General features: G+C 43.5%; 1 protein-coding gene across 2 annotated transcripts in view; it reads left to right on the top strand.

Annotated features, from left to right (window-relative positions):
- Smyd1 (SET and MYND domain containing 1) overlaps positions 1–25,761 on the top strand; it is a 48,166-nt gene extending 22,405 nt beyond the window's left edge. Inside the window, exons 5-10 of one of the 2 annotated variants that reach the window (XM_034511799.2) lie at positions 1,355–1,393; positions 12,806–12,995; positions 19,267–19,359; positions 20,886–21,049; positions 22,523–22,691; positions 23,446–25,761. In XM_034511799.2, the coding sequence (XP_034367690.1) occupies positions 1,355–1,393; positions 12,806–12,995; positions 19,267–19,359; positions 20,886–21,049; positions 22,523–22,691; positions 23,446–23,604 (814 nt within the window). In that variant the 3' untranslated portion in view covers positions 23,605–25,761. The remainder of the gene's footprint in view (positions 1–1,354; positions 1,394–12,805; positions 12,996–19,266; positions 19,360–20,885; positions 21,050–22,522; positions 22,692–23,445) is intronic. The other variant, XM_034511800.2, reaches the window with a different exon arrangement.
- Positions 25,762–26,438: the final 677 nt, after the last annotated feature.

Here is a 26,438-nt window from a genome sequence, read left to right as displayed (position 1 = left end):
CCACTGAGCTGTGCCATACAACTGCACCTGCACAGAAGTTAGCCACTGCTGGAATTATGGGCTAACAACTTCAACTTTGTTCTCTTCTGCTCGGCCAACCTCACCCAGAGGCCAAAGAGCAAAGGAACCTGGGTGACGCAGTCCTCAGGGTTCAGCCCTTTGCCCCCAGGAAGGCACAGATCAAAGACACGTGGGCAAACCCTGGGATCTTGGGAGTGGGGCGCAAAAGGAATGGGATCAGTCAACAGCCTGGAGCCTGATGGTGCGAGGTCGGCCTGGGGGAAAGAAGCCTGAACAACATGCATTGTCTTTACTCATAAAGATGGTCTCTCATGACAGATGAAAGCCAGCTTTGAGCCATCAACCATCAGCTTTCTCCTTAAAACGTCCTTGAAGCCAGAGACAGTGGTTTCTGGGTCTCAGCTGAGATCCAGGTTGAAATGGCAACAGAGCCAAGACCATGAGTCCTTATTTCTTTTCTGTTTCTCACTCCAGCATCTAAAGCAGTTGAGAAAGATGACAGAGATCAGGAAAGCTTATTCTGAACTGTTAGAACAATGTTTTCTAGCGTGTTGTATTCCTGTGTCTAAGCCTCTAGGGACAATTGACCTAGATGTCATGGAATCTTTTTAGAGTATGTGTTACCCAGGTTTAGCCTGGTTGACTAAGTTTAGCCATGCACAACTTCTAGATGCCCTTCTGTAAATGCTGGTGACCCAAGGCCCCTACTGTGACTGTGTAATGGTTAATGAACCTAGGACTCATGCTTCAGGGCATCTCTGGTGTCTGCTGTAGCTTCTTTGTATCTACTAATTGTGAGTGGTCATGTGTTCCCTGGAACTGTTGGCTTTTGTGCAAGAGAGGAGGCCATTACAGTCACTGCCTATCTGCCTACTGCACTAGAAATAACCCTGGACATGGTATTAATGGCCCAGTTTTAACCACAACCATAAGTAAGCTCTACATATGCAATTCAGAACTCTCTCCAAGAGAGTCGTCCAAAGAGGCTATGTTTATTTATGCATCCTGCTTGTCACTGGGACAGTAAAATCATTCCTACATTTCTCGGCACTCTCTTCTCAATTGCCCTGTCTTGCAACAATCTCACTGTTGTATGCTAAGTGGACACTGAGGACCTGGGAAAGGAAGTCCGTTGTTGAACAGCGAATCCCTCTGTGACTGCATCTGTAACCCTGTTCCAGTGTGCTTTCGCTGTTCCAGGCAGGGGGGCTCAGCTAGAAGGGAGGGGGTTGGTTGTCACTGTCAATGCCCTGATTGCATGAGCCCAGAATGCTATGCTCTTTTGGGCTGCAGTGGTATTGATTTCCTTGTGGGTGTCTGTTTTGTCTTTCAGTCATGAGGCAGTGAAATCCATGTTTCACACGCAGATGAGGTGGGTCAGTCTTCTCACACGTCCATGTTTGTCTGACCCATCTCCCTCACTTGCCTGGCTTCCTGGGAACAGCCTTTACGGACTCCTTGGCTGCTGCTGTGTGTCATGCCCTGCAATGCTTCGCCGAATGACAATTTTTCCTGTCCTTGAGTCCACAACTTCCTCCTTGCCAGCCCACCTTTCACTTAACCTTGGTTTTATTTTGTTTGCTGTCTTCTCTCCCTGTCACTCCTTACTTCTCTACTTTATCTCAAAGTGTGAACCTTGCAGTCATTTCAGCCCCAAAGCACACTGGCTCCTTACACTCCGCTTGCCGTGAAATAATAACGCTTATTACTAACCTACCAAAGAATCGCGTGCTTGTTGTAGACTCAGCTTCTCACCCAAGCTAACAGCACCCACAGCTGTGATATTTTTGGTAAATATGTATTCATTGTGTACGTTTTACCGATTAAAACTATGAACATGTGGCTTGGGTAACGGTTTTCTTAAAGCATTTTGTTTTTAAAGAAACAAGAGATACTTATTTTGGAGCCATTTTGAGTGATCATGGCCCAGGAACGTAGATTTAGGTTGCCCTAAATTCCATGTTCCACTATGGTAGGAGTTTTATGAAGGTTTTTTATTTTATTTTTTTATATTATGTCACAGAACAAAGAAAGTCATAAAACGAGGCAAGTTTAAAATACATTGATAGGTACGTCAGAGAGGCAGGAACAACACGACTGGGGGAAGTTTTTCAATAGGCTCAAGATGTCATCATTCGCTTTTCGGTTGGTAAAAACTAATAGTCTGCTAAGTTCTTGATTCTTGTTAGCACTGACATAGAAGCAGGCAAGGGATGGCTGGTTTGGAGGGTTAGAACTAGCCTAAGACCAGGTGACTGGCCTCTGGAACGGCAACATTCAAACCTTGCAGACTGAAGTGCTAACCAGTCAGTCAACCTATGTAGACACAGTTTCTTTTCAGGAGTTTTTGTTCACAGCTCCCCTTTCTGGCCAAGTATCACGTTTTGTACATGTGTGGGCAGCATACGATTTATTAAATATTATCAGGTCTCTCATAGCTAGGAAGGCTCATCCCTAGGATCTGATATAAACCAGGCTGAGTAGGCAGGACGGCAGTCCTCAGGACAGAGGGCTACCTGGTAAAGGCCACTAAGAAAGAAACCTCTGAAGGTAATATTTGAAAAAAATTTCTAAAATAACCAAAATTTACATATTTTAAAGAGACTGGCCGGGCGGTGGTGGCACACGCCTTTAATCCCAGCACTTGGGAGGCAGAGGCAGGTGGATTTCTGAGTTCGAGGCCAGCCTGGTCTACAGAGTGAGTTCCAGGACAGCCAGGGCTACACAGAGAAACCCTGTCTCGAAAAAAACAAAACAAAACAAAACAAAAAAACCAAAACAAATAAAGAGACTGGCCGGGTCGTGGTGGTGCACGCCTTTAATCCCAGCACTTGGGAGGCAGAGGCAGGCCGATTTCTGAGTTCGAGGCCAGCCTGGTCTACAGAGTGAGTTCCAGGACAGCCAGAGCTACACAGAGAAACCCTGTCTCGAAAAAAAAAAAAAAAAAAAAAAAAGGAGAGAGAGAGAGAGAGAGAGAGAGAGACTGACTACATTGCTCCCCTGTATTTACAGTTATTTTTATTCTATTAATCATCTTACACTTAAATTTTTAGAAATGGGACTTTCAAATGAGTTGCTATAGTATTATTTCCTTTTTTATTAGTAAAAAGGTAAATATTGTTTAATTAATTTTTAATACTGGTTATTTGTACTATAGGACATTTTGGATATTAATTAAATCAATAAACATCAGTGCTTAAACTATTATGAATGTTGTTGTTATTAGGAACTGATGTCCTTATTATAATTCAGATAAGAAGAGTTAACCCAAATTTTTGGATATCTCTAGCTAGAGTAAAGGGAGTGAACATTTAATTTAAAAACTAAATATTGAACAATGAGAAAATATATTTATATTTATAATATAAATGTATTTATAAACACAATGAAAATACTTTAATCTTTCAGATATTAAGTTTTAATAAGGTAGGATTTAGGGTAAGCAAATAGTCATAACAAAAACATGATCAAATGAAAGGACACAATGTTTTAACTTCATTGAAACTAAAATTAGTATTATTTTATCAGTTAGAAATCTACCACATAAAATAATGGATTTCATAAGCAATTTCTAACGTCTAATTACACAGTGAATAAGAAACATAAAAAGTTAGAGAAATGTTTAGTGACTTGGAACACTCGCTCGTTGGTGGACAGCACCTTGAAGTCTTCATTAATGTGCTCTCAGATGCTGTCTCCCAGGAGTGAGTTAGAAGGTCCTGGATATAGCCCTGATCTTTACATCAGAATGGAGTCTTTGATGCGATGTCTTCTTTTCTTTCAGTTGATAGAATCATTTGGGGTTTTCTTTATTTGGAGACTCTATAACTAATTTTGATTTTTAATTATTAAAGTTAACTTTTTTTTAAACAATATTATGCATTATTTGTTTATCTGCTAGATAAATTGTATTGACCTGGATCCACTGTCATTTCTCAATGAGAGAGTCCTAGTGGGGAGGACCAGAAGATGGGGGATAAAGAAGACAGGAAGCTGGGGTCAGGTGGTCTAGCATAAGCTATCTTTTATTCCAAGAAGGTTTATTGAGAAGTACATAATCTTTTTGTTTGTTTGTTTGTTTTGTTTTTTCAAGACAGGGTTTCTCTGTGTAGTTCTGGCTGTCCTGGAACTCACTCTGTAGACCAGGCTGGCCTCGAACTCAGAAATCGGCCTGCCTCTGCCTCCCAAGTGGTGGGATTGAAGGCGTGCGCCACCACTGCCCAGCAGAAGTACATAATCTTGCATACAATTTGTTGGAGAAAAATAGGACAGAGTCAGCAGGAAGCTAATCAAGCAGTGTTGCACAAGGAGAACACAAGGTATCTCAAGGGCATCACAGACCCAGCACACAGCAGCCTTGAGACTGATAACTCCAGTCTCTTCAGGAGAAAAGTCAGTTCTGAGAGACAGAACCTTTCACTCCTTTCACTCCTTTGAGGCTCTGGTTCCAGCCCTAGACTGTGCCTCACTAGGCCTGCCCTTGGCAAGGACACAGAACTAGGTTCTCTTGTCTTTTTCATCGGGGCTCTGACAAAGCCTTGAGTTGCCTGGTTTTCAACATTTTATAAACCAATTTAAATATTTGTCCATCAAAATACGTTTCATAATCACTTTGTAAGTTAGGAATATTCTAAATAGGCATAACTCTCTAAACAGATTTTACACACACACACACACACACACACACACACACACACACACTAAAAGCTATGATTCAAAAGCAAAGGCTCTGTCCAGTGAGAAAACATATTAAATCACATATATTAAATGTCTGTGTAGCAAAAGGATACTAAGAACAAATCAAACCTTAAGAGAATATTGTAGAAAATCAAGCATTAATTTCATCTCAGGGTACTGAATTAGTTTAAAAACTTTTAAATAAACTTTTATATTGTTTTTTTTAACTCGATTACAACTATAATTAATTTTAAGACAACCTTTTACAACATACATTATTATTAAAACATTTAGAAAACAATTTTAATGAAGTAATTTTAAATGAAATCTAAGGAGGTTATGTGTAAAACACAGAAAACATGATATCTTAGATATCTCACAGTTATAAACATAGGTAAAGTACATTCACTGTTTTCTTAACCAAATTTAATTACTTGTTAAAAATTCAAGTTATTTTAACACGTAACTTGAAATAGATTTTGTTGTTAGAAAAAGCATTTACTTTTTATTTGTGGTTATGAGGCATCAAATGTAGGATAAGGTGTCCAGGGCAGGATAAAGTTTGGCATTTATAACTTTATTATTATTTTGTTAAATAAAAATTATAGATGCATAATTTTTAGGTCTATCATTATGATGTACTATAGTAAGGCGATCTGTAAACTCTAGGATGTAGCCGGGCGGTGGTGGCGCATGCCTTTGATCCCACCACTCGGGAGGCAGAGGCTGGCAGATTTCTGAGTTTGAGGCCAGCCTGGTCTACAGAGTGAGTTCCAGGACAGCCAGGGCTACACAGAGAAACCCTGTTTCAAAAAACCAAAAACCAAACCAAAACAAAAAAAATACTCTAGGATGTCTGTGTAAACTTTAAATTAGGTTTTAAAAATAATAATTTTTTAAGCTTTTTTTTTCTTATGTTGGTTTGGCTATAGTACAGATCTTGAAAAATTTGTTTGTTTATGCATTTGTTTTTAAAGAGGCAGCATGGCCAAAAATATCCTTAAAATCCTTAAAATGTGTGTGTGTGTGTGTGCGTGTGTACAACATATACTTACGTAGAAACAAAGCATATCTAAAAGCATAGACATAAGTTATTCTCTTAGTCTTGGGAATAAAGAGTTTAGTGTCTTCAGAGATACTAAACTGATACAATTGTCTCCTAGAAGAAATGTACCCTGCAGTCCGTAATCATCTAAGTTAATTTGTATTTTCAAGCGATAGAAACAGTGTAGAAGAACAAGAATTGGGATGGAGATCAAAGAGAGATCTTGACCAGAATTTTTTATGTGGTCTTCTTCTTCAAAAACAGATTTAATTTTTTTATTTGTTTATTATTTTTGTGTGTCGGGATGCTTAGCATGCGATGTCTATGTACCATGTGCCTGCAGTACCCACAGAGGCCAGAAGAGGGCGTCAGATCTCCTGGGACTGGGGTTAGAGACAGCTGTGACCCATGTTGTGAACCAGTTGTGGGTGCTGAGAGGTGAACCCGGGTCCCATGGAAAAGCAGCCAGTGCTCTTAACTCCTGGGTCATCTCTCTAGTCAGATTTAAAGTTCATAAATTTTAAAACTCATGTTAATTTGGGGCAACTCTATTTGTTTTATCTATGTGGTCACATTGATTAAATACTTTTTGTCTTTTATCATTATTCTGTTTCTTAAATTTTTAGTTTAACTATGAACCAAAATGAAGTTCAACCAAGTTAACAACTCTAGTTTACATGAGCGTTTACTTATAAGCCAATTTGGCATTAAGTACATTATATAAAATAAACAAACCGTAACCATGTGTAGTCCATATAAGTAATCAGACATAAGATGTATTTTAATAAACCAAGATTTTAAGCATTACTGTTTGTCAGGATTACATTTTCTATAACCCTTATTACAAAAAGGAAACAGCATAGAGATTTTTAGAAGACATGTATTTGTGAAGATATGAATTTATTAATTTGTATATAGTCCAACTGTAATAAAAAACTTACATTTAACAGTTCTTTGAAGCTATTTTGAAGAAATCATATGATTTTTATATTACCCATTATATGAATGGGATAAAAATGATATATTTAGAATTTGTTTTGGAGGGAAATCTTTATCAAAATCTATGTATCTATCAAAAAAGGTTTATGAAACATTCAAGATTCCCAGATGCCATTTCAACAGGTTGTAAGATGTTTAGAATACTTACATTTATAAAGTAGTATATATTTATCAGGTCTTGCTGTATGATCACAACATTTCAATTTATTCTGCACATGCACTTTAGTTGGGCATGACAAAAAATAATTTTAGCATATAACAAAAATGAATTTTTAAAAAGAAGTAAAGTTTGCACAATTTGTTACAATTTTTTGACACAGCAGCATATGAAGACAAAAATATACAAAACCAATTATCATAGATAGACACAATTGCATGAAAGTAGATGTTCCCAGTTTAGGGAAAAAAAAGTCTCTCCATTTCCTTAAGCTGTGTGGAAGACTTAATAACACAAAAGATGGAGTCATGTACACTCAAGGTCTCTCCCCCTCTTTAAATAGCTGAGGGGATAGTGTGTGTGTGTGTGTGTGTGTGTGTGTGTGTGTGTGTGTGTGTGTTGTCTTTATTGTGTCCCAGGCTGCTTTCTAGTAGGTAACTTGTACCAAGTCAGGTCTGGCCACCTTCCACAAGAAGTCAATCAAAAGAGACAAATTAAAAGGGGAAAGCAGAAAAAGCTTTATTAATTCATGTCACATTGGGAAGCTGGAGAGAGGAGAACAGGGGAATGAGCAAATCCCTCAGGCCCATCTTTAAGGTCCAGAAGACAAACATATAGAGGGACAGGGATTTACACACATCTGAACAGTCATGATATGTGTACATCACAACAGTCATGGTCAAGGTGCAGTTATGCTCCCCGCTGAGGCATCATTATCAGGTTTCATTCTCATCCTGTAAGTTGTTAGAAGTATGTGAAATCTCTTTCCAGGAGACAAGTTCTCTCTCTGGCCCTTCCCTTTTCCCATAGAAACTTCCATATCCTTAGGGTCCATTTTTCTAACAGTCTGAGAGTGGATTGAGAGATAGGACTGTATCTGGAATATCTTATATTTGCCATCCCGGTTACAAGGGGGAATCAGGTTTTATGAAGATGCCCCTCAGTAAAACCATATGTTACTACATCTGACCCAGGGGCAGAATATGGATGGGTCTAGGAAATATCTGTCTTTAATGTTAGTAGCACTCAAACTGTTAATTCCAAAGATGAGAGAAGAGAGACACTGACTCAAATCATTGTGGCCAAATTAATTAAAGCAAGCAAGTAAGTAAAGCAAGCTTTAAAAAAAAATCGTGTCCATGGGCTGCTTCCTGCTAAGGTAGGGCTGGCGAGGCCAGCACTGGATATGAGGAAGACAAGGCTTTTATAGCTCAGGGGTAGGGGACTTGCTCATGAGAAGATTTGTCAGGCAAAACAGGCAGGGTCACAGGAACAGAGCATAAAAAAACAAGTTAGTCCCTCCTGAAGCAAAGACTTGGTTGCAAGGAACATAACAAGGTAAGTATAGCAACAGGCAGTCATATCAAGGCGGTCATAGGTGGTCATGTGACCTTTTGAAACAACGGTAGGGTTGCACAATAGCTATAAATAACTTTTTGAAACAAAGATGTGATTGCCATTCCTGGACAGGCACGACAAAACTATTTGTAGTTAAGGTTACAGGAGGGGAAACAGGTTTAGACACAAACAGGAACGGGCTTAGTTTGTCTTCACTATAAGATGGCTTTTAAGCATAAGAAGCATCAGGAGCAACACCAGATCATCTGTACTCAGTAGGACCACATCTACACCACGGTGCAGGTGATTCCTCTGGTGAAAGGTGGATCCTTTTCATGTTGTGGCATAGTAACTGTCCATTCAAAACACCACAGCAATTTTAAAAGCAATAAGACCATGGCCAGGAAACACAAATTTAGGTCATCCAAAATTCCATATCCCCTGGGCTTTTCTTAATGATGACTACACAGGTCTTTTACCTGGTCTGGCTTAAAATCTGGGCTTCCAGTGGATTTAAAGCAAAATGTTGTATTCCAAAATTTGAGCTTTGCAGCGAGGGCAGGAATGGTTGGTATATCTGTGTCAGTGTGTAGTGCTTGTGACTTTGGATAGCTCACCCCATGTCCTGGGCTGGGATTCCAAACCTGTGTTGCGAACGAAGGTCAAAGGCACATAACTTGGGCAGTAGGGCTGTAGGGCAGGAAAATCTGGATTTCCAACCATCCCTGGGTACAAAAGACAAAAAGACAAAAAGACAAAAAGACAAAAAGACAAAAAGACAAAAAGACAGCCTGGGCTATGTAAGACTTGTTTTAAATCAAACAAAACAAAAATATCAAATAAACAACATTGAAAAAAGCGGCTCTCAGGACCTCCCTGGTTCTAAGTCTATATGGTTCTGGCTTTGCTCCTAACGTCTGCAACAAACACTTGGATGTGCTGCTTGCTTGCACTTTGGTTAGCTTCACTACAGAACGGTAGACTATTGGAGGTAGAAGGGGTCTGGGTCTTGGGTAAATCAGATTTAGCCAAAGAAGCTGGGTAGAGGAAGGAGCAGGGATGAGCTCTCAATTCTTGGCTCCTGCAGTGATTATTTTAATCACTGTTCATCTCTTAATCCCTGATCCTGAGTATAGACAGTTCCTAATTTATGGAGGTTTTACTTAACAGTGTTTATGTTTGTTGGTAATAACAAACATGTAAAGATATAACCATGACATTTCTCACCTTTAGGACAGTGATAAATGAACTATGGGAGACATTTGTCCCTTCACTATAAAACGGGCTTTGTGCTGACTCGTGCTGACTCATTTTCCCTATTGAACGTGTTCTGAGCACGGTTAAGGCAGGCAAAGCTACGCCATGATGCTCAGCACATTAGACGCTTATAGTGTTTTCAACATACCACGAATTTATTGGGACATACCCGGATATGTATTCAGAAGCATTTGTAGTGTCATATGGGGTGAGGACCTACGGATTCTCTCCTCCACCACCCCTCACCTCTACTCCTCTTCTCTTTTCTTCTTTCCAGTCCTAGGGATTGAACCCAAGGCCTGAGGTGTCAGACAAGCAGTCTACCACTGAGCTAAATCCCCAGCCCCCTTTCTGTTTTTTATTTTGAGATCATCACTAGTTTGTTTAGTCTTGCTGTGAGCTCTGTTGTCCAGGTAGGCCTTGAACTTACTGCTTTAGTCTTTGGAGTAGCTGAGGTTATAGGCATATTTTTATATTTAAGTGACATTAATTCATTTTTGGAATCTCCCCTTTTCCTCCCTCTCTGTCACCTCTCCTTCTACCTTTCCTCCCCTTTTCCCCCTTGTCATTTTTCTCCTCCTCCTTTTCTTCTCTGCCCCAGCTCCTTTCTCTCTCTCTCTCTCTCTCTCTCTCTCTCTCTCTCTCTCTCTCTCTCTCTCTCTCTCGATATAGGGGGTTACTGAATAACCCAGGCTGGCCCTGGACTTCGATATAGCCCAGGCTGACCTCAAACTCATAATCCTCAAGAGTGTTGGGTTCACAGCATGTACCACCACACTCACTTTGGTTTTGATTTCCCCCCACTATTTAAATAATCCAGTATACCTGAGGTCTTATATAGGTAGGGGACTTTCTGAAAATACCAACCAATCTGCCACTGAATCGCACTGCATCATGCTATGGCCACATCACTATGGTGGCCATCTCTGTAAAGGGTCTACCGGAGAATACATAGTCCCCAAAATATGCCCAGAACATAGAATATGGAGGCTGGAGATGTAGCTCAGCAGAGGAATTCTTCCAGGGCACTAGTCATCCACTGTCCTCACAGCCCAGGTGAAGCTCACATAGGACATTTTAGAACATTAGTGGAGCCATATAAATAAGGCCCTTCCCCGTGTATCTATCACAGACCCAGGAGGCAGCTGAAAGCATGAGCTGCCAGTCTGAAGGGTACAAAGGATACCTAAATTCTAACCTTGGCCTGCCTCCCACTGGGATTTGGAGGGAAATGACTTACTTCTTTCATGTAGGCAGCCTTTTAGGTGGGTGCTCTACAGGTTGGAAACACCAGGCTTCTCAGAGAGTAGTGAGCAGGATCACATGTGTTCACCTGCCCCCTCCATTTGTCTCTGTCACTTCAGCTACACCCTTTGGAGAAAACTGGGAAGTGTCCCTGGACTGCCAGAGTTCCAGCTGCCTGGCACCACCAGGATTAACATTTTAAACTGCTCTATCCAGAGAACAGATGGTCTGCGGAGGCAGCAGACTGCATCTTCAGAAACAGCTGCCTTCCATGTCACCTCTACGGGCAGATTATAATGTAGGAGTGAGGGACACAGAAGGTCAGTCATCCTGGAGCTCAGTCAGCCACGCCTCTGAGACTCACAGTGTCTGTGTGATAATTCCTAGCACTCTTACCTCATTCTGTGCGTGTCTGGGCCAAGGCACTTCATGAAATACTGGGTCTACTTAGTGTGCCAGTATTACTGACCTTGTGTCGTTCAGTGGGCATCTGGGCTGTGTATGTTTGTGTGCGTACCCACATGTGTGCGTGCGTGCATCCGTGTACCCACGTGCGTGCGTGCATCCATGTGTGTGTGTGTGTGTGTGTGTGTATGCGTGTGTTGGTAATAGCTACCTCAGAACAAACCAGTGTTGAGTTATCAGTAACATGTACATGCAGATTCCTTTCTACAATATGGAGTTTAACTGTATCTTATAAGGAAGAATATGAAAAGTGCCCCTGTCCTTCCTTCCTGCCCCTTTCAAGGGGAACAAAGGAGAGAGAACAGCATTTGGGCTGTCCAGGGCACCGTTTGGTTGGGTTTATACACATTCGTTCTCTCCCCGTCCCTGACATCAGTGCTGGGAGCTGAGCCGGGTCTCCGTAAGCGCCCAGCAGTCTTCTTCTGAGCCACACTCCCTGCCCATCCTCCACTCACACAAAAGGCTTTGGAACCTTAAGTAGTCAGTCCAGGTAGTGGGGCCCGGCATCTCCCTGTCTCTCAGCATTTGCTTCTTTATCTTCAAAGAAGACCAGGAAGGGGGTGCCCTTGGACCTTTCTGGGGTGCTAGGATCTCGCTTTTCACATGGCTCTTGACAATCTTTCTAGGAGTGATGACCAAGAGTTTCCGCCCAGTCTGCTGTTTTCTGCCGCTTCCTACCTGGGCAGTGAAACTCCAGGCTCCCGGGGCTACAGGAATGTAACTGAGGACTGAGCTTATAAGCCTTGCTACTTCTCCTCCTCCTCCTCCTCTCTCTCCTCCTCCTGCTCTTCCTTCTTCCCCTCCTCTTCCCTCTTCTTCTCCCCCCCCCCCCCCAAGTCTGACTGTGGTGGAGAGGCATGGTTGAGAGGTGCATATCTAAGTGGCGCTGTGATGGTATAGCTGGATAGCTGTCAGGGGCTCTTTTCACTTCTATATTATTATACAGTGAGGTGGGTAGTTTTCTGAGTAACTAAGGACCTCTCCTAGATTGAGAGGCAATAAAAAAAATAAAAGTACTGTTGTTAATGAACAGTTAGCACCATCTTGCAACAAACAGGAAAGTGAGTCAGACTAACAGCCCCGGTCCTTTTATATTCGGATTGCCTTTAGTGTCTCCAGTGAGCACACGTTCTCTACGTAATGCAGGCCTGAGCCATTGAACCTAAGCATGAAGTACAAGGGAGCTTAAAAGGTTTAGCACAGAATGGGCCAAGATGGCGGCAGCTTCCCGTGTATGTCACAGAGGGTGTGGTCTTCAAACTAAGGAAATGACTTTTGGATCTTTTCTTGTTTTCTCTTCATTATTATTCCTATCCTGTGACAGCTGATCAGTAGCTGAGTATATAAAACCGTGGGCATAGAATCTGTATAGGGCTTTAAGACCAGCCTGGTTCTTTATGGGGTTTCTGTCTGAACCAATTCCAGAAACAGTAACAGAATGGAGCAGATGTGACACCGGATGAGAATGACAACTCTGCTTAGGTTGTGACCTTTCTGGAGGGAACAGGCATTTTCTCAGAGCCTTAATGGAGGCTGTTGTCATTGACGCTGGGCTGCTGAGCAGCCCAGGGTTCTGTTGACTCTCTCTTGTTTGGCTTCAGGATTGAACTCCGGGCCCTGGGCAAGATCTCAGAAGGCGAGGAGCTGACGGTGTCCTACATCGACTTCCTGCACCTCAGCGAAGAACGCAGGCAGCAGCTGAAGAAGCAGTACTACTTTGACTGCTCCTGTGAGCACTGCCAGAAGGGACTGAAGGATGACCTCTTCCTGGCAGTGAAGGAAGACCCCAAGGTACTCACAACCCTGCTTCACGGTCCGAGGCTGCCTTCCCAGGAGCTGGGCAAGGGTGGGGTTAGCAGCCTTGAGGGATGGCGTGGCATAGAGATAAGAGCGGGGCAGGCGGGTCACAGCTGACAATGGGGGACACCTGAAGAAGCCATCTTCCCTGTGAAAGGATAACAATGGCCTGACTACATGGTTATTATGAACATTGGACAAGGTGATCTGTATAAAAGGCCTGGCACAAGGTACTCAGCAGGATTCAGTTCCCCACCCTGAGCCTGTACAGGTTAAGTAACGTGGAGAACTTCAGACCAAAAGCCGACAGGCAAAGGGATTGCTATGGTTTTCCTTGTTGTGCAGAGATGGGTACTATGGAGATGGGACAGGCTTGCCAAGGGGATGCCAGGAGCTCAGCTGAGCTGGGAGAGAGCTGAGCTATCAGGGGCCAGAGTAGCCAGTTAAAGCCAAACGGCAAAAATGCGAGTGAAATGTTTAGACACTTACATAGCAGTATAAACAAGAAGCAGAAACCAGACAAGATACAAATTCCTGCTCATCCATTTCCTCCCTTGGAGTACACAGGGGCGGAGGGTGGGCCAGCACAGGCACAGGGACGCTGTTCTCACTGTTGGGAGAACTCTGTCAAAAGGCTCAGGCCGTTTTCTGTAACTGTGATTAGAGGAAATATTCTGTCATTCTGTCAAGGGGGGAAAGCTCAGTGTACAACATAACTGGCTATCACGTCATAGTGGTAAAAATATCTTCAAGGCTTCCTCTTTCCCCAGTAAGGAGGTCTCAGTCGATGTATGCAAGAAGATCGCTAAATACTTCTCTATAACTGCTACTCCACTAGTGTCTGTGAGAACACGGACATGAAATTCTGACCGCCCTCTGAATCCTGTGTATAGGAGGAAATGTGTTCCTAGTCAGAGCAGAGGTGCTAGGTGAATTCCAGGGTTCCGGTCACATGATCTGTCTCGTGGCTCCATTACCTACTGGTGCACGTGCTCACTGAGGTTGAGAAAACATCGTCCACACCCCAGTGTCCCTCCCCCCTCACCCACGGGCTTCTGGCCAGTAACTTATCTGTATTCTTATTGTATCATATAAACATTTTCACCAAGAAGTTCTACTTCTAAGAATCTACCCAGAAGAGACAGTCACATGATTGCTATAAGATACACAGCTAAAGATAGACTGCAGTGGTGCTGTTAAAAAACAATAAAATAGTGAGAGGAGGAAAAAACAAAACCTCAAATCAATACACAGGGAAATACAGGAAAGCAACACCTAAACCATTCATATGCACGAAGCAGGTGTCTGTATGCAGCTCTGCAGTGAGATCTGTTCCTCAGGAAAACAAGGTAAGGGGCCCAAAGATGCCATGTACATATCTTAGACTGCTGGAGTTGCTGCAGCAGATGACCCAAACTGGATGGGTTAAACCTTCGTAGCCAGTCCTACAGTTCTGAGAGCCAGAGGCCCACCACCCATCCACCAACAGGCTATTTGGGAAGGATCTATACTGGATGTTTCTCCTGAGCAGGTAGAAGGCTGTCTTCTCCCAGAGTCTCTCTACATCATCTTCCTCTTTGCTTGTTGGTGCCCCCCGCCTTTTTTTAAAAATGAGGTCACCAGTCATGTGGGGTTAGAGATAAACCCTACTTCATTCACCACGACTCATCTTAGGTAATTGTATCTGCAAGGATGCCACCTGCAAGTTGGGCTTCTCTTTGGGTTTAGGACTTCAACATATATATGATTTTGAGAGGGTGGCATTCAATTCATAACACCATGTCTTCTTACCATGTTATGAAACTCAAGAGACATGCACACGCACTTTGGCATGCAAGCACACTCAGTATCCTCGCAGAAAGAAATAGAAGGAAGTTGTGACCAGTTGGTCAGTGAAGCATGGGGTAGAGACATTTAGTAGATAGTCGATCGGCCTATGCAGGAGATAAAATAGTTTGGGCTAAGGATTATGGGTTTTGTTTTTTTTTTTTGTTTGTTTTTGTTTTGTTTTGTTTTGGTAAGTAGACAAGATCCTTTTTCTTCCTTTCAAAATCCTACAACACTTAGTAGTTTAAGTCTTTATATACATTTGGGTGTGTTTCCACAGTTCAGAAGGTGATGGTGGTCTTAGGTCCTGCTCCGTCACGATAGATAAATTGCTAGTGGTGATAAATGCTGATGTCTCTCAGGTTGACATGTCTCTGAGAAAAGAATAATGTTTTCTGTTTGAACCTAACTAGATTCAAAGCAAAATCTTTCAAGTATTTTTTTTAGACACTAAGTTGGGCTTTCTATTTTAAAACATTTAAAATTACATTTATTGGCCGGGTGTGGTGGGGCATGCCTTTAATTTCAGGGAAATAGAAGTAGGTTGATCTCTATGAGTTTGATACTAGATTGGTCTACAGTGTGTTCTACACAGTGAGTTCCAGAGCAGCCAGAGGTACTTTATAGAGAGACCATATCTCAAAAACAAACAACCTTCAAAACAAAACAAAAACGGCCTTTGTGTGTGTGTGTGTGTGCGCGCGTGCATGTGTGCATGTGGAGATCAGAGGACAATTTGTGGGAGTTGGTTCTCCTACCATGTGATTCTCAGGAATTAAATTCAGGTTGCCAGGTTTAGTGGCAAGTGTTTTTACCCACTGAGCCATCTTGCTGGCCTCTTAAATTGGGTTCTTTATTAAAGCAAATATATGAACTCAAAATAAAAGTAGCTCAACTTAAATATTTGGACAGGAAAGATTAAGTGCACTTTTATAGTTTTTTAATGAATTAATTTGAGTTACAGGCCTGCTGGTCTTAAACTAATTCTTTAGCTCATCCTGGTTTCTAACTCCCCATCCTCCGTGTCAGCCTCCCTCCCAAGTGCCGCGACTGCAGGTGTGTGCCCTGCTAGGCACACACCTGTCATTTTTGTCTTCTTTCTTTTTAAGCCATTGTAATGTATTAAGGGGGGAAAGGAAAAAAGAAAAAATGAGAAGGCCTGTTTTCCAGTCCAGGTATGACCCTGAATGCTTGAGCTTGGGCGTGTCTCTTCCTTTGGTGCCTCATTTCCCTTCTGTAAAATGGAAAGTTAGAAGAATTTAACAGTGTTTCCCTCAGCTTGAACTATGTACAGTGTCATCACAATGTATGAGACAGTGTCTCACAAAGCCCAGGCTGGCCTGCACTTGCTGTGTAGCCAAGGAGAACCTGAATCCTGATTCACCCACTCAGCCTCCCAAGGCCAGTAACCACAGGACAGCCATCAGGTCAAGCTCAGCTGTTTTCCTTCTTAAAACATTTTATGAGAGGCTGGTAGACAGCCCCTTGGTCAATCAGCACCAGAAGTTCTCCATCCACCCTTCATATATGCACAGTAACCTCTAGGAAATGCAAGCAAAGAGTTTAAAATGAGATAATAAAAACAGAATATGTAACACTTTCCTCAGCTGTACCTCTGGATGCTTTCTGTTTGGCCCAGTTGGGTTTCTCTTTGTCTCTTTCTAGCCTTCAAGGCTGCTTTTCCAAAGCCAAGAACAAACATTCTTCATACTCCGTCCGAGGCAGAGGGGCTGCTCACCTTCTGGGGTAGCCCTGCCCTTCTGTAGCCCCTCTTATCTCTGTGGACTTGGAGACATTGGCACACCCCCTTCAAAAAATAATGCTGTCTTGGTGGGAACTGGTTTTGTAGCTATAGTGCTTTCTTACCTCATATACCAAAACCTAGTGTAATAGGCTTTGGCCAGATCACTAGACTACTTAGTCTATCTGATATAGGAAGCCAGATGAGTCCAGTGTTCAGAAAGAGCTGATAAAGTCTCTCACACTTTTCCTTTGATCAAGAGAAATAACTGATGGCTACATGCTAAGACACGTAGAAGGGTCTCAATGACTGTGACCATAAGAGTCCTCTTAGTAAGCGCCAGTGGCCACTGGAATATGATTCTTGTATCAGGTCCTCAGGTTTTACTCCTGTTCTGGGTAATAATTAGTAATTTTATTTTATTGGTTTCTTGAGACAGGATCTCTTGTAGTTGAGACTGATCTTGGACCCCTGATCCTCTTGCTCTCGGCCTCCTAGGTTCAGGGGCTACAGGCAAGCACCACCACAGCTGGCTTCTGTGTTTTTAAATCAGTGACTCAGATGAAGACATAAACACAAGGCCTGTCTGTGAACTATGTGGTTGACTTGAAGCAAAGAATTTTAGACAACAGCATCCAAGCCCAAAATTCTAGAGACCGCAGGTGAGGGAGTCAGTGTCGAGTTCTGCTCTTGGATCCAAAGCCCAACAGTGAGCCAGACAGCCAACGACAAGGTGGTATCAAGGTTCTAAGCCTTAGTCACCAGAGTGTGAAGAGAGGGCTGGAGAGGTGGCTCAGTGGGTAAGAATGCTTGGTGCTCTTCCAGAAGACTTGAGTTTCATTCCTAGCATCTTTGTTGGGCAGGAAGCTCACAACTGCCTGTGACTCCAACTCCCTGGAATCCAATGCCCCCACTTCTGACCTACACACACACACACACACACACACACACACACACACAGAGGGGGAAGAAGGGAGAAAGAGAGAGAGAGAGAGAGAGAGAGAGAGAGAGAGAGAGAGAGAGAGAGAGAGAGAGATAAATGGGAAAAAAGGCCTATCTCAGGTTGCATAAGCCTATTCAAAAATTCATATTTAAAATGTATGAGCACGTGTGCATGTGTATGTGTGTGTATGTAGTTTAAATAGATCTATGCAATTTTGTGTGGTAATGCTCCTCTCTCCAAAAAAGCAAAATAAAATAAAATAAAATAAAATAAAAAATAAAACTGTAGACTGTCTAACAAAAACTCCAGTGCTAGGTATAGGAAACCTCCCTTTCAGTTGTTGATCAGGGATGTCCAATAGACCCCAGAATAATCTAGGCCACTACCATTGCCCTTGGTTGCTTCCCCAGGACTTGAAAGTAAGACCCTCTGCAGAAGACATCACACACTAGAGACAGGACCTGGAGGACTGAGCTATAAGCTTCCTTCCTGAGGACCGGCTCTCATGGTTGCTGTGCAACCTTCCAAGGAAGAAGAACTGGTAGCTCTACCTACACTAGAGCCTAAAAGCCACAGCTGGCCAGCAAGAGTGACAACTTTATCTTGGCAGTAAACAACAGATGTCTAATTGCACTTAAGGCCCAAGCGGGACAAGAATTCTTGCCTAGCACTGTAAATCTAGTCAACTACCCATTGCTGCAGGTCACAGAGCCCAGCAGAGAATCTACTACTTTCCTAAACCAGTAAAACTTCTAACTGTATTCTAAATATTGATGCTTTTATTCATAGATAAGTGTGGCTCTCACTCCTCATCAAAGAAGCTTCTTTTTGCACAGTCTATGACCAAGGTCCACAACTGGTCAAAATGCACAGGATAAGTGACCATAGAGTGACCAATTCCAACTGATATACCCACAGTGTGGTCCCTACACCCAAGGTTCAGGGGAAATTACAGAAAGGGGGGACAGAAAGATTGTAAGAGAGAGGACCAGGATGCCCGATGTGAGATAGCGGTTCTAGACACTGCAGGGAAGCCACACCCGTGAAACCTCAGCAAAGTGGTTGCCTAAGCAAGACCTGAATAAGCACAGTAGTCAATAAGCCAGTGTGAACAGGGGAGCTCTTACACCGCCCCACCCCTAAGTGGAAAGCTGCAGGTCGTCAATGGCTGCAGAGAGAGGGGGAATCAATTTTCTTCAGGGATGAGCTTCCTGGTAAGTTATTCAAGTCAAGTGGTCATCCTTAACGTGTGTGTGTGTGTACACGCATGTGCCCACAAGTGTATGCAAGCATGTGTGTGAGGAGCATTGAGGGGTGTGGGGGAACATGGGAGAGATGGGAAGAACATGGGAAGTAGGAAAAAGGGATAGAAATGATGTAATACATGTCTCATGTGTAAAATCCTCAAAACCCAAAAAATTCTAAATTAAGAAAGTGAGAAAAAGAAGCATAAAGAAGCAGTTGGCAAAGGCACAGGGGTCTTTAGCACACTTGGAGAAACGAGACATTCAGAATTCAGAGGGCTCTGATCCTGCGTTACGGTGAATGGATTCATTACGGTGAGTGTCAAAGATGACAGATACTTGAAGAGAGTTTACTTTTGTTTCTTTTTTGGTAGTAGTGGGATTGAGCCTTGGGCCTTATGCAAGGCAAGTGCTCTACCATGGAACTACGTTTCCAGCCTTCTGGTACTCAGAGATAAAATGGGCTGCTCTGTGAGGTGATCTCAAACTGGATGTCCCCCTCTTTCCCAGCCCTCCCAGGAAGTGGTGAAGGAGATGATACAATTCTCGAAGGATACTCTGGAAAAAATAGACAAGGCTCGATCCGAGGGTTTGTATCATGAGGTGAGAGCACTTTTAATACAGGATAGTAATGGGGAAGAGGGTGGACAGGGAGGGAGGTACTCGGAGAGAAAAGGGAGACCACTGAACAGGCTGCACTCCTGGAAGGCCGTTTCTCTTCATGCTCTTCTGTCTTAGGACCCATTAAGGACATATTCTCCATGACTGCTGAACCCAATGAGATCTGGCCCAGGAGAGCAAAAGCTGCTGGATCCATGTGTTAGGGGTTGGGGGGGGGAATGCCTGTGACAGCTCATGTGGCATCAGAAATGGAAGAGTAGACTCTGAGAGTGGCATGCCTGCTTTTCCATCATTGAATATATGCCTCTTACACCCTCTCGCTGCACACTGGGCATTCAACCTTGGCTCCTAAAGCCTCATGGCTTCTCCTCTGGTTGTATGCTATAATCATCCATGTAATCGTCTCCTCCAACCAGGATGCTTTCTCTAAAAGTCTCTGCTAGAGGCATCTAGGCATCACGGTTTCATAGCCTCCATGCGTTTTCAGTGTGCAGCCAAGTGGTCTGCAGAGCTATTGATGGGTTGGTTTTGGAAACAAGGTCTTTGTGTGTAATATAGGCTGGCCTTCAACTCTCATCCTCCTGAGTATGGGAATCACAGCATATACCGTCACACCTGAGAAGCTGGTCTCAGCAACGTGTTGGAAGTTTGTGTCTTGTCCTTTAAGCTGGGATCTATCCATTCTGAAATGGAACAGAGGCACCGCGAGTCAGTGGCTTTTATGCATCATTATGCATCTTGGATGGGCCAGGTGTGGATGTCACTAGGGTGTGTTAATATGGTAGTTAATTTTACTTCATGGCTACTTCGTTTGCCTTCTCTCCCTTCTTCTCTTTTACTGATTCACCCACTGCACATGTATGAACCTTTACTAGGGTGACCAGTGTAAGGCACTCTCTCCTTAGCCCCTAAGTTCTGTCAGATGGGAGGAAGCCATGAGAGTTAAGTGTTATGCATGGTAGGGAATCTGTGACAAGAGCCACATTAAGAGGTGGAGTGTTGTTCCATGGGCTCCATTCCTCTGGCTTCTTCTCCTTTCACTTCTACCCCCTAATAACATCACAGGCTGATGACTAAGCCTTGAATACATAGGTTTTAGGGGTGGGCACTTACCTAAACCATATCAGTACATTTATTTTGTGTATACTCTCTCTCTCTCTCTCTCACACACACACACACACACACACACACGTATATATATATACAAGATATATACAAGTTTAGTATGTATGTAGATATACACACATGCTTATATATGTAGTTTCCACAGCTCTGCTGTCTACTGACTGAAAATTTCTCTCTTTGTTGTGTCATCTTTATGTCCCAACTATCCTTTCCCATGCCTACATCTTAGCCATGCAGACCATTTTGTTAATTCAAGCCACAAACCTTGTTTTTATGTTTCACCAGGTTTCAAAGAGTGAGTCTAGTGTTGTCTTGATGTTCCGTCTGTCAGTTAAGACATACTCTGGTACAGCACTGATGAATGAAGCCGTGTCTCCCTCCAGGTTGTGAAGCTGTGTCGGGAGTGCCTGGAGAAGCAGGAACCAGTGTTTGCTGACACCAACCTGTATGTGCTTCGGCTGCTGAGCATTGTGTCAGAGGTCCTCTCCTACCTCCAGGCCTTTGAGGAAGCCTCACATTATGCCAGGAGGATGGTGGATGGCTACATGTATGCGATGGTCCTAAGTCTCGGGCAGTCTCCCAGAAACCCCCTGTTCCGGGGATGCCAAAGAGATGGCACACATTTGACTGTTCCGTTTATACCCACAAATGGCAGCGGCCGTAGGCCATGGACATGGTCATGCTTCCCCTTACAAATGAACCTTTTAATCATGTTGTTCCAAGTAGTACTGATCAAATAATGGTGTCAGACCTGGTCCTCAGATGAAGCCCAGTTGTCATCTCTGGTTTGCTTGCGTATACATTCCTTACTTGTCACTTGAGCCATGCCTTCTGCCTTTGATTTTCCCAAGTGAAGCTTTATTTTAAGTGCTTGGAAAATTGTTTTTTATTCTCTCTTTAATAACCTATGACCAATATTTGATGCATAGGTCTTGGGCATGGACACTTATCCAAACCATAGTAATATATTTATTTACATTGTATATATCTTTATATAAGTAGACATATATATATATATATACATAAATAATATTGTACAGATATATACATACATGTATGCATAAGTTTTACACCTCTGCTATGACGAGAGAGACCATTCTTTCTTATAAATTATAATATGTTGCTTTATTCCCTCCCACCAATGCTCTTGCCTTCTGTGTTCATATTATCGTAGGAATTTGTGTTTCTGGTCAGATGATTAACTTGTCATAAGAAAGCTTTTCTTTAGAGGATGCTACTCATTAAAAATGCAGGTAAACTGTCAGCATGCTAGGAAGGAGCCCTGCTAGGAGAAGAAAATATAGTGCCGGACATTAAAGTTATATTCCCCACTGTGAGCTTCTTTTCATGTTCCCCAGAGAACTGGGGGTGCTCCAGATGGTACCTGGCTCCCTAGGCTCAGGCTCAGAGTACATCTGTGGCCTTCTTTGTCCATGAAGCATTGACTTCGTGCCAGGTCAGATTCCCAACTCTCCTGACCTCACTGTGTAGAGCATTAGTTAGCTCTATGTATTTCAATACCCTTCGACAAGCAGCTGGTACCTTACAGCTCTAGGTGGAAGTCTAAATGGACCTGATTCATAAGAGTATTGGTTTTGATGTCATTTCTGTCTGCAGTGACAGAATACTCTGAGAGAAGCAGCTTAGAAGAGAAAGAGTTTATTTGAGTTTCTAATTCCAGGTTACAATCCATCATTGCTGGGAAGCTGAGGTCACAGCACACCCACACTCAAGAGCAGAAAGGAATGAAGGAATGCATGCATGCAAGCTTGCTCTCAGTCTGTCCTCTCCACTTGTACAAAGTACTGGACCCTCAGCTCAGGGAATGGTGCTATCCACAGGCCCTCAAGACAGTTGCCCACAAACATACCCATGCCTCCATTGAGACTCTTATCCCATGTGATGTTAGATTGTGTCAAGATGATAATGATAACCACCAGCGTACATTAGGAGTTATTCTGTGCTGTGCAGATGTAAAGGTTGTGATAATGAGTCATGATTACTTTCTGTGCCTCTGCAGGAAACTCTACCACCATAACAATGCCCAGCTGGGCATGGCTGTGATGCGGGCAGGGCTGACCAACTGGCATGCTGGTCACATCGAAGTGGGGCATGGGATGATCTGCAAAGCCTATGCTATTCTCCTGGTGACCCATGGACCCTCCCACCCTATCACCAAAGACTTAGAGGTAAATAGCATAGTGGAGGTGAACAGTCTCTGTCTTGTTAGAAGATCTCTCAAGATGGGAGTCCTGGTTCACCTTGACTTTGCTTTGTGGAGGTCTATAGCCAGCTAGACCAAAAAGAAACATGACTTAGCCCACCCCCTTGATTACTGTGTGGAAACAGAAGCCCCAAAGAGGGAAGTTCTCTGTCTATAGTTATCCAGTGGTTTGATGTTAAGGCCAGAGATGGCTAATTTTGTATCTAGTGTATTAAGCTTGTCAATGGCAGAATCTCTGTCAGTCTTACCATAGTGACCTGGGCCTCTGAACATGGCTGTTTCTGAATACTCTCTGAGCGGATAGGTGGGATACAAGGACTTTGTTCTGTGTTGTACACTATAATCTTCCCAACCCGCTGTAAAGTACAGGGAAATCTCTTCGTCTTTTGGATGGTGAAACAGGGGGCTGAAGTGGTCAAGTCACTTTGTTGAGGTCCTACAGCCACAGAGTTCCAGATCCAGGGTTCAGATCCAAGTCCTCAGCTGATAGTGAAAACCATTTTCTGCTGAAAACGACTCTTGGGCTACTGTCTCATGGGTCCAACCCCCTCTGTATGATGTGAGGCATACGGCTACACCATCAGTTCACAATAGTGCCCCCCTCCATGTTTCTGAAGGCATAGAGTTGTATTTTACTGACCAGGGGTCATTTATCCAAAGATTTGTCAGGATTGTGTCTTGGGGACTTGTTTTATAAGTGCTGTATCTGTATCCCACAGGCCATGCGGATGCAGACAGAGATGGAACTGCGCATGTTCCGCCAAAATGAATTCATGTACCACAAGATGCGCGAGGCTGCCCTAAACAACCAGCCCATGCAGGTCATGGCTGAACCCAGCAATGAACCAGCCCCAGCTCTGTTCCACAAGAAGCAATGAGGACCTTGTTGGAGGGTGGGGGCATTGTGGCTGGAGAGCTGAGGAAATTACTACTCTGTGTCTCTGACAGTCATTTTGGTTCAACTCAACTCAGCTTAGTTCTCTCTCATTTCAGACCAACTCTTTCTATATGTGTTGGGTGCTAGATTCCACCATCTATTTAATAAAGAAGTCCCAAATATAATTGGGCTAGAAAGAAAAATGTAAACAAACAAGGCACAGCATAATAGTAAATACCACAGTGAACTCTACGGAGAGGGTTTCAGAGGAGGTGTGTGTGTGTGTGTGTGTGTGTGTGTGTGTGTGTGTGTGTGGTGGGAGTAACGGCTGAGCTAAGAGTGGCAGGTACCTAGAATCTCAGGTGACTGCTTGTTTATCTGTGCAGGCATCTCAGGGGCTGCTGGTTTCATCTACAGTTATGAATATTTAGGGTTTGCAGACTGGGATGGGTGATGTCCTGTTTCCTCAGGCTGGGGTTGTGTTTGGCCCTTTGAGATCTACTCAAAGGTGCCTAGAAAGAGGCAGGGATCCTGAGATCCTGTGGTCTTAATCCGAGCTTGAAGCATAGCTTTAGAATAACTCTAGAACACACAGAGAAGGAATTTTTCCCTTCCTGGTCCTACCCACCAAGACTTTAGCTCCTTGTGCTGTTGAAGAAAAGCTGAGGTTTTCCTGACCATTGACTTGTAGAAATGAGCTTTTCAGAGTAAAGCTGACTGTGTGCATGCCTGGCAACGATGGACCCATCAGAAGTGCCATGGAAGGGGTTTCAGGCCTGAGTAGTCTGCCTCAACCGAGGCTTCATCATTGGCCAAATGAGGTTCTACTCATCATATTGAGTGACTGTTGGTCCCTCTGCTTGATTCCTTATCCCGTCTGCTCTGGGCTTCTCCCCTTCACCCGGCCGAGGATCTCAGCAGAAGGGTGGCCAGTTTGCTCTCATTTGCTTAGAGGCCAACTTCTGGCTGAGAAATGAAGGCCCAAGAATGGTCTTTTAGTTTCTGGAACCCCAACTTTCTCATCAACATGGTTGGGGGATCATGAAGTAAATTCCTTTGGTAGAGGTTGTCACCGAAACTTCTACAAACCCTAGTGCTACCACTGACCCCAGAACTCTAACATCTTGAAGTCACATGATTCCCAATAAACTGCGATTTGTCTGCCTAAAATGTTACTTTCATCCCAGAATGGTACCCTGCCTGCCCTTGAGCCCTGCCTAGCAGCTGAGGCCTGTGATGCGGGCACCTGTTTGTAGAATATTAGCACTGACTGTTGGTTCTTTCCGATGATTTGTTCTTCTCTAGAAGCATTTATGAAGATTGACAGTTATTTCAGGCTTAGAGAGAGATGGCACCAACAGTTGCCTTGGGAATGCTGTGGGTCCTCGGAATCATCACTCCTTTCCCCATGGAGACCCTGATCCAGACCCTGTCCTTTTTTTTTTAATACTTGTCTCTCTACCTTGTCCATTGCTGCTTCTTTTCATCTTCCTAAAATCTGTTTTCTTCAGAATGAATTACTGTGTCTGTATTCCTCCACCTCTCTCAGAACTGCAGACTGGGGTTCCCTTCTCAGAGCCATTCTCTGTCAACTGGGGTCCCCCTCTCTCACTCACTAGCTATCCTCTGCTGACTGGGGTCCCCTCTCTCACTAGCCATCTCTATTCCTGCTCCAGACCCCTTGCTTTCCAGTGCCCTCCAGACCTCACTCCATGATTCCCCCTTCCGTCTGAGGCCTTGCCACTCTCCCTCCCTCCACTAGACTTCGTATCTTTTTCTTCCTTTCTCTCTTCCCTCTTTGTTTGTTTTTATTTATTTATTTTTGTTATGTTATGTTTTGTTTTTTGAGACTGGGTCTCTCTAGTTAGCCCTGGCTGTCCTGAAACTCTGACTATGTAGACTGGGCTAGTCTCGAACTCACAGAGATCTGCCTGCCTCTGCCTTGAGAGAGCTGGGAGTATAGCCATGCACTACCACCGCCTGGCACCACCAGCCTTCTTTAATGAAGTCAAAAAGCATGCCAAGGACCCTTGGCTCACCGTCTCCACAGGTGGGAGTTCTCTTCATACTCTTTAATCTGTCTCTCCTCTCTTCTCATCTCTTCCCTAACTCACTGCACACTTGCCCCTCCATTAAAATGACTCCTGTCTAGTTCCTTACACCATCCAGCTTCCTCGTTAGTAATACAGCCCAAACTTGGTTTCTGTGGCCCTGTTTCTTTGTGATGAGCCTCTGATGTGGTTTCTCTGGCTTTTACTGGACTTGTTTCTCCACCTGGCCCTGATATGCTGGAATGTTCGTTCCCAAGTTGACTTTGTCCTTGGTCGATTCTGTTCTTGCTCTACTCACTCTGTAGACCAGGCTGGCCTCGAACTCAGAAATCCGCCTGCCTCTGCCTCCCAAGTGCTGGGATTAAAGGCGTGTGCCACCACTGCCCAGCCTTACACACTTCTAGCATGAGTGCAGGTGACACTTTATGTGAGGACTACATTTATGTGAGGACTACATTGAGGTTTCTGGTTCTCAGGGCTGTTGTCTGATCTTACAACTTGAGCTCCAGTCCCTCACATTTTCCTGGGTGCTCTGCAGGTACATCAAGGCCAGTATGCTCCAGATGAGACCCCAGTACAAAGTCTCCTAACACTTCTTCATTCTCAGAATACCACCCGAGATACCACTCTCTCCATCATGTCGTGGCTTCCTGAGAGCAGGGCTACGTTCCTTCATTCATCTTTCTGTCTCTAGCACAGGTCCTGGAACATAGTAGGTGCTCATTTAGTGTATGTTGAGTGAATAAATGAATGAAATGCTTATCTCAAAGTTAAGAGATACTCA

This window comes from Arvicanthis niloticus, chromosome 9 (genome assembly GCF_011762505.2).
Source record: "Arvicanthis niloticus isolate mArvNil1 chromosome 9, mArvNil1.pat.X, whole genome shotgun sequence".
Classification (NCBI taxonomy): Eukaryota; Metazoa; Chordata; class Mammalia; order Rodentia; family Muridae; genus Arvicanthis; species Arvicanthis niloticus.
This window is presented reverse-complemented; position numbering and strand designations above follow the sequence as displayed.